The 9,048-nt window shown below is 42.3% G+C and overlaps 1 protein-coding gene across 1 annotated transcript in view; it reads left to right on the top strand.

Moving 5' to 3' along the window:
- The first annotated feature begins 734 nt into the window (after positions 1-734).
- CD96 (CD96 molecule) overlaps positions 735-9,048 on the top strand; it is a 29,772-nt gene continuing 21,458 nt past the window's right edge. Inside the window, 4 exon segments of the mRNA XM_053971011.1 lie at positions 735-748; positions 750-790; positions 3,720-4,136; positions 8,054-8,162. Coding sequence (XP_053826986.1) covers positions 735-748; positions 750-790; positions 3,720-4,136; positions 8,054-8,162 — 581 coding nt within the window.

Genomic DNA, 9,048 nt, shown 5'->3' with positions numbered 1-9,048 from the left:
ACTGACATCTGAAGGACATTAACCGCATTGTCACATGTGATATTGGAATTCATCACACTGCAGAAAATAATTCGAGTTCTTACTAGGAAGAAAAAGGAGGGTGGAAAAGTGAGTGTAGAAACGCTTATTTCAATCTGTATTAATTTCTGGAGATTGTTTATGATGTTTTGCTGTGTTTTTAAAAGATACTGAATGTAGAGTGTTTAGAAATAGTATATGTGAGACTAGCACATGAAGAAAATGAACGAAGAAAGAAAATCAGCTTTTTTGTATGCTATCTACCTTATAGTACACAGAACATACAGAATCATCAGTGTTGGAGGAGACCTTCAAGAACAATTCCAACAGCTAACCTGGCACCACCATAATCACCCCTAAACTATATCCCCAAAAATTATATATTTAAACTTAGGTACCTGGCATATCTTTGAGAGTGTGTAAATTGGTAAACTGCTTACTCTGAGTTAATCTGAAAAGGCAAAGGAAAAAGAATTGGTTTTCAACATGGGCTAAAATGTAGGTAATGTTTTTATCTTAAAGGTTTCACAAGATATACTTATTTTATCACTCTGGCAGGAAACTGAGGTTTTCAGTTTAATGAAGCATTTCTTTGAAGTCATGCTGACTGACTGTGCTGCACATCTGCCTGTCTGCACAGGGCAGGCCACTTCAACTTCCTTTTCTGAGGGAGCATCAAGAGAGCTGCATATTCACCAGAACTTCATCAAGTGAAGATGAAAGCAAGATGGATTTTCTCTCTTTTGTTTGCTCTCAGTGCCCAGTGTCACAGGTAAGAGTGGGAGACAGGGGGGACACCTTGACTCAGTATATGATGGCAGGTGGTGAGGGGCAGGCTAGGATTAGTGGGTGTCACTAGGGTGACCTGTAGCTACTGGTGATGATTTTCTATTTCCTGACAACTTTCTAATAACCCTAGTTATAATGTGCAGCTAGTAAGGAGTAAATGGCTTGTGCTGAGCAGATTACTTAATTTAATATGCCTATTCTGCTGGAATAATCACTGGGATGAGCTCACTTGAAGTTAGGGCAATGTGTGCTTCTCTCAAATGGGCCAAAAGGAAAACTGCTTTCAATGGGAAAATAAAAAATACCTCTCTGTCTCTGTCTTACATACCTGTGTATGCAGAGAGAGGAAGAATTGAAACACTTCAAGTCAAGAGTAAATTGTACAGGTGCAACCCCTTGAACAGATTCTTCCCTTCCTCTTCTCCACCTAGCCCCATGTGCTAACAACTTGAGAAACAAGTTTGTCATTCAAGTAAAACACTTAGAAAAGCTGACTAAGGAGAGCTGCACCTTTGTCAGAAGGAATTTAAACCCAAAGCAGTCTGAGGAAAACCAAGAAAAGGTATGATGTTCACAAACCCCCACCTCCACCCCCTCAAAATTCTGACCATGATAAATTCAGGAATACTTATTACCAGCTAGGAACAACAATTTTGTAGGATACACAATTTTTCAGTTAAGAAGAGGAAAACTGCATGTATCTGACTAGCATGGAAGGATGCAAATCACAATCTGGCATAGGCTGTTCTTTTTTGCTACATCACTGAGGCAAACTGGTTCTTAAAATAAAAATAATTCATACATGTATTCATAGAAAATAGAAAATCTCAAGTGCAAAGAAAGGAATAAAAGCCTCAGAACATGCATATGTAAGAAAGAAATAGAAATTACAGAAAAATAGAATTGGAGGGTTTTTCCCCCTGAGGATGAAATCCTCACTGGACTCAGTCAAAGATGAAAGTAGAGGCCTCTATGCCGTTTGTGGAGATCAGACACCTAAAAGTCTGGGAGTTGCTCTAAGAAATTTCAGTTGGAGCATAGGTATGCACTAATGGACACTATTTAATTTTAAAAAATAAAGTTGGCTTAAAATGAGATTACTTATATTGAGATGTTAGCAAAAAGTTAAGAACACTTTTGCACAAAATGTTTTCAGTTAAAATAATCTAATGTGCTAGGCTATTAAGAAATATTGCAAATTAAAATGTTGTTTCTACATATATAACTTTTTCAACTTAATATAAATTACTTAAATGGTTCTTAATAGGCATTCTTTATATGATCCTTAGACCTAAGGCAACATCAGCATGAATATGAGAGAAAAAATGCTGCATGTCTTTTGCTTGATAGTCTGATTGCAATATTCCTAATTGCTTTTCCCTTAACTTTTACTGATGCAAAACTTGTGGTGAAATCAGAGAGCATTTCCTATAATAAGCTCCTTGGACTAACAAAAATAGTTTTAGTAATTTTTCTCAGAGCACATGGCTGTGAGACTTGTCATTCAGGCTTATTTTTATTTACCCTCTTACATCATCACATCTTTTAGAATAAAAGATGAGCAGAACACGTGCAGCAATGAAACAGCAGAGATTGGCCATGGCCATTCAGTAGCTTTGTTCTCCACACATCTAGTCGCCAAGTGTCCATGTCACCCTTCAGTGTGCACCTACCAAATTGGAGCCATCTGTGTGGGGATGTGTCCCTCTGCCCTTGTGCTTTTTCCCTGTCAGGCCAGAGCTGAGGGTGCATAGGGTCCCTGCCTGGCTCCTTCCTGGCTGAGCTGGGGGAGTGTGGGCCACACTGCAGCCCCACTGAGGATGCCTGAGCTCTGGCAGGGCCCCCACCCCAGCTCAGGTGCCCCAGAACCGTGTACCACACAGCAGAGCAAATGTCAAAGCGAAGGAATTGGTACCCAGCCTTTTCAAGGAAAGAAGGTGAGCAATGGGCACTTGCAGCTGGCAGGACTGCAGGGCAAATTCCCAAAGCAAATATGCAGAGATGTTATGATACATGGGGAGGATAATAAAATGGAATGTAAATGGGGGGCAACAAGTTTGTACCTAAGGACAACTGCACAACTCATTTTTTTTCTGTGGACCTGCACGTCCTTTTGGAAAAGGGACTTTTTGTCCCTCTATGGAAGTGATTGATTACTCATCTCACTGCAACAACCCCTTCCATAAATTCTTCATCTCCTTGATTTTGTCAGTGCCCTGCATTCAAAGGTTTGGGGACTGCCAGACTCTTACTCATAGGAGGGAGAAAGGGATATAAATCAATTCTACTACAACAGCAGCTAAACCAAGTGGTACTGGCTCCTGCTGAATGCCCCTTCATTTCATCAATCCATTACTCCTTTATATGGCACACTAAGCACTGCCACCTGCTTTATGAAATTAATAGAGGAAGAAAACACACACACTAGAGCAGCTCACTTTGACACTGAGACAGACACTGGTTTAGGACATGCAGGAGCTGTTTAATAACACAGAGAACGGCTTTCTCTGCTGAAGCCACAAAGGCAGTGGCCTGGGGGATGGTGCAGGGAATTAGCCAGTGGGGATAGCTCATTTATTCTTGCAAAAAAGAACTGGGGACTAACTATGTCCAGGTTCTGCTTTATTTATATTACTTGAAAGATTTTCATTTTCACAGAGGCCCTCAGAGCTCTCATTTCTCTTCAACAAGTGTGACAGGACCTCCCTGGCCTCCTCCAGACAAACATGCATTTGCGCTCCCAGTTTTCTCTTTGCAGTCTGTACTGGTGAAGATTTGCTGGGAAGCCTGTGGTTACAGTTGTAGAGTCTTCATAGTTGTGTGGCTAAGGCACCAAATCATGTCAAAGATGAATTAGGAAAAGCTGTGTTTAAACATTACTTGCACTGAAAATGATCCTCTTTGTTTTTAAGGCCATACTGCAGATGTCGTTACCCAGACAGAAGTGGTCCATGCTACTGATGTGACCCTGGCATGCGTGTTCCCAAAACTGCACAGCACCCACATCATACAGACACAGTGGTCCAAGACTGACGGCAGCCCCTCTACCAAAATAGCTGTATATCACCCCTCCTATGGCAGCCATTACTTTGAGTTTTCTGAGGCTCCTTACAACTTTTCAGTGTCCTTCAGCACAAGGAGGTGCTGCGGTGTGGATGGCGCAGGATCCTTGTGTTCCACCAATCTAAATGCCATGTCTGAATGCAATTGGTGGGTGCTACATCTGGAAAATATTACTGTGTCCCTTACTGGGCAGTACAAATGCACTTTTGCTACTTACCCATATGGGACAAAGGCCACAAAAATTCAACTTACTGTCAAGGCAGAAGGTAAGTGATTGCGAATGAGATGTTGCTGTTTCCTAATGAGGTAGGGGAAAATATCAGGATAGATGAACACTTTTTCGTTGGTGATGGTGACTTGTTTGGGATTCACAGTAGTGCCACTGAATGTTGCTTTTACAGTTTCCTATTTACCGGGCACTCTTTAACTCTTTTATCCAACTCATGATTAGGAAACCTTAATTGTTTGGTGGAATAAAAAGTTCAATAGTAAAGTTAAAAAAAGGTGGTGAGGTGGGCAGTTTCTGCATTTTCATTTTGGAGAAACATTGTGGAAGAGACTGGATGCGCAGTTCAGGATATGGTGGGACTAAGGATGTTGGATCTCTTGTGCTGCTGCTGTGGGTGTGCAGCACTAGGAACCAGAAAGAGAAAACACCCCTGTCTGATTGAGGCTGAGGGCTGGCATCTGCAGAGCATGCTAGATGTTAGCTCCATGGAAGGATGAGTGTCCCCACTGATGCCTTGTGAAGGCTGACCTAGAACAGAGGCTAGACAGAGTTAAAAAATAAAGCAGGTATTTATTAAAAGGCCTCAACAAGGTGCCAAGATACTCCTTGGGCAGTGCAAGAGCCCAGACAGAGCTGCAGCCAAGATGATCCCAAAATGGTCACAAAATGGACAATTGGTCCCAAGGTCTCATATTTTTAGAAGTTTTGGTCCATTTGCATATTCAAGTTAATTGTCCAATTATAGCTTTAGGTTATGAAGTCCATCCTTCTTGCTTTCTCTCTTCAGTCCACCATTGTTTGTGCTCTTGGGCCCAAAACTAGTATCAATTGTCCTTGGTCCCAAGCTAGAAAAGGAATTGTTTTGTCTACCTACGCTGTGAAGAGAGCTTACCAAGCCTTAATATGAAGCTCAGAACTACACACTAAAGCAGCACAGAATCTGAAAAATAAAAAGCTAAAACTTAAGGCATCACCACCACCAAAAATACACTGGGGCAATGTGGGGAATTGCTTTGGAGAATCAGAGGAATGGAGATTTGGCTGCTTCTGTCAGGCAAAAGGAAGCTGGAAAGTAGCATGACTGCTCTTGGTAAGTAAGCCTCAGGGGAGAGTGTGAACTCCAGGGAGGATATTTAAATTATCCTGGTAAAGGAACAAATTTATTTAAATCAGATGAAAATGGATTTGACAACAAATTAAAAAACAGTGGCAATTGTCAGTGTAGCAACTTTGGGAACAGCTATTTAGTGTTAGCAGTGAGGGCAAAAGCCCAAACTGCTGTGAAGATGGAATTTGGCATGGGTGTTGAGCAAGCCTGTTGTTGTGCACATGGGGAACTGGATTTGATGACCTCAGAAACCTCTTTCTGACCCAGGTTTCTGCTAACAGCTCAAGAAGGATTAAAGTAAGTACAACAAACCTGGCACTCTTTCAGTTCAGAGCTGCAAGGCCAACGTCTCACTCTGCTTGTCCCCTGAGCCGTAGACACAACAGACAATCAAGAGTTAGAAGCAGGGTGGGTGCAGGTTATTTTAGGGGTATTTTGGTGTGCTCTTACTGCCGTTTTACCTACATCACAAGATGGTAGTCATCTGCAAGACTGGTAGTCCCCACACTGGACCCCTCCTGTAGCAAGAGGAGGTCCAGTGCAAGACTCAACTCAGGATTGTTTAACACTGACAGCCCCTGCATGGCAGTGGCTCCAAGCATTTTGGTGCTGTTATTCTGGAAACACATCTGGGGCAGCCCTGCGGCACCTGCCTGCCCTGATGAACTTGTAGAGGCAAAGTGAGAGCCAGCACCTCTGCCCAGCTCACAGAGGATGGGTGTGTTTAAACAGCACACGCTGAATAATTGTGCCAAAGCTGAAGCTGTCACTCTGCCCCGTTGTATGGGGATGTGTTGTGGTAGGCTACCCTTCTGGAATTTCCCTGTGCTCCACTGGGCAGAGGGATCAAGGGGAGTGCAGTGAGGTACAAACTGTGCTAGTAGCCCTGTGAAACCCTCCCATGCTTCTGCTCTTCATGCAAAGTATCTCTATCTCTTCCTTAGTACAGTAATTGAACTAATCAGGCATTGCTTCTCTTCTCCTGCCCTTGGTTGATACAGACAGGTTCAATGCTGTTATTGCTGTCTACAGTGTGGGCAGCTCTTGTTCATATCAGCATCATTGTGGCTTTTTTCAGTAACTACCAGATGTAGCAAGCTGTGCTACTGATGACTGCTTGCTAGAGAGAACTGAAATATTGAGTTCGCCACCTTTTGCAGGTTTGTGTCTTAAGGTAACTGAATCTTTTGCAATAAACCATTCTGACTCAAAAGAAGGCAAAAAAACCTTAATCCTATGAGTGAGTGGGATGGATAAAGGTGACAGTCAATGATGAGGTACAGTTTTCATTTACATCACAGTGAAGTGAATCCAGATGCACTCAACTTGTAAAAAGCTCACAGAGCAGCAGGCCTTCATAGGACAGACAGACAGATATGGGACTTTAGCCAACAGGCTGTTAATGGGGAGTCAGAGATGGGAGGGGGAAGCAAGCAGCTGGGACATGTGACTGCGAGAGTAGGCAGAAGCTGTTTCCAGACTGAACTCTGGGGTGAGTACTCATCTCCACGCTTGTTGTATCATGCACTTTTGCGTGGTGGTTTGTCCCAGCAAAATCTTCTCTACAGTTTTGTTCCTGGAGAAGCTATAGTTTCATTTGCTTTGTCCTTTCATTATCCTCTCTCCACTGCCCAATCCTGTTAGGGCTACTGTGCTCTGTGTCCTGCTGTGAGAGCTGGCTTCTCAGTTTCTTTATTCTCAGGGACAATGGAGGGAAGCTGCTTCTGCTGTTGGCTTTCCCAGGCACAGCTCAGGGCAATGCCTTTCTTCACATCTCTGTGGCATAGGCTGCATGCTGGCACCATTGCTCTGTGCTTGGGTGCCAGGTACAAAGGAAGTTTCAGTCACCAGAAAGTCCCTGCTGACAAATAACATGGCAGTCTGGGACAGCTGGATATTCTCACTCCCCTCAAAATAAGGAATAAATGAAATACATACCTGTTCTATCTCAACATGCAAGCCAGAGCTACCAGGGGAGCAGAGCTGAGGAGCTTCCCTGTGTTGTGTGCTGGTGCCTTGCCTCCAAGGAGGAGGGAAGGCAGGTCTGAGGGCAAGGGAGGGTGGCGGGATGTGTCACATCCCTGCCTGCCCTGTCGCCAAGGGTCAGAGGTCAGTGCTGACCATGGCACTCACAGCATCTCCCACCCATCACCACTGCTCTTCCTGCTTAAATACACACATGCACACTCACAGACCCAACATCTGGATCACAGCAGTGCACTGTTCACTGCACCACTCTGCCCAGCCTCCACAGCTGGATGGAGCCCTGGATTGAGAATGAGTAGGGTAGGAGGTGGTGAAGTGGCTTTTGAAATGGATAAGAAAGGAAAGAGTGGCAAGTTTTGTGGTAGTGGGCAGGTTGGAGAATAACAAAAGGAGCACTTACACTGAAAAACAGGGTTAGTCTTAACCTAACTGACATGCTTAGTGAAAAGAAGGTCTGCAGATATCTTCAGAGAAAATGAAGTGGAGGTGCACAAAATTGATGTGAAGGTTTATTGCCACAGAAAAAAGAATTGTAAGATAAAATTTGAAGCTTCCAATTATTCTCAGCTCCGAAAAGAGACATCATGATCCTGCAGTTAAGAAAAGCTTTTTTAAGAATTACCAAAAAGTTCGGGTAATGCTGTGAATTGAGTCATGAAACTGCAACTAGAATCAGATGCAGGGCTTTCACTTAAAAAATGTGTCTAGGGGTAATGGTTGAAAATTACAGTTCCCTTCTAAACCAAAAAGTACCTGTTCCTTGAATAGAAGACTACTCAGCATTGGTTTTCAAAGCACAATGAACATCATGTTTCTAATTTCCTTCTTGGGTTTTGTTGTTGTTGTTCCAATGATAAAAGAGAAGAGGCACTACCTGAAGAAAGTGTGGTTAAAGCAGACTTTAGAAATTCCATGCCTTGAGGATGCGACCTCAGAAAATTTGTCCATTTATCCCTTGAAATGGCTAGTGGTAAGTATTTTTCATCTCAGATATAAAGTTCAGAAAGAACTACAGGGTATTTTTGCAAATTGAAATGAAAATGTTCTTACTCTACTGTGTTCTGCCTGCAGAATCTACTAAAGAACTTACCAGTCATATTGGGCTGTGATAATAAAGGGGGAAAGTATAACCATAGGGTTGCAAAATATACACTGCAAATAATAGCTGTTCAAGAAACAAAGAGGAAAAATTCCATCTTAATTGCTTTGAATTTTTCAGGAGCACATACAGAGGCGGGTCTAGGAAAAGTGGCTAATATAACAAAACTAAAATATTTATTGTATTGGATTTCCAGTGAGTTTTTCTGTAGTGAAGCTTTAGTATCTGAAAAATACATGGTTACTGTGTAGGACAGTGAGATATCAGGCTGCTTTGATATAGAAAAGAAAGGTACTGGCAAATGGTTTTGGTTTTGTGAACCTCTGTGTCACAGATGCCACTGAAGACATGCAAACCCAGTAATGAAGCTAACCACATGAAAAACTGGTTTTAAGCAATTTTCTGTCAGATACAAAGCTTGCTGTATTTTTGTACTTTATCTCACTTTCTGGATAAATATTGCATGTTTTAATGCAACCTTTTAGCATTCATTTCAGTGTGTAGAGATAAGTATCAGTGAGCAGTGTCCTTGAGCTTTTCCTGTTCATTTATATATGTTGTCACTGAGAAGCTGTAACTGTTGAAGATTTCCTTAAAGGTGATTTTCAAATAGTTTAGGTTTTTTAACCTTCTGTCCGGGTTCATTATCTATTTAGATCTCCCTTATGCAGGTCATTCTTAATATTAACATTTTAAATATTTTTGTAGGGAACACTCTTACCTTTACTACATCAGTTTTGCTGGTTCACTCTACAA

Source organism: Vidua macroura, chromosome 2, assembly GCF_024509145.1.
Source record: "Vidua macroura isolate BioBank_ID:100142 chromosome 2, ASM2450914v1, whole genome shotgun sequence".
Lineage (NCBI taxonomy): Eukaryota > Metazoa > Chordata > Aves > Passeriformes > Viduidae > Vidua > Vidua macroura.
This window is presented reverse-complemented; position numbering and strand designations above follow the sequence as displayed.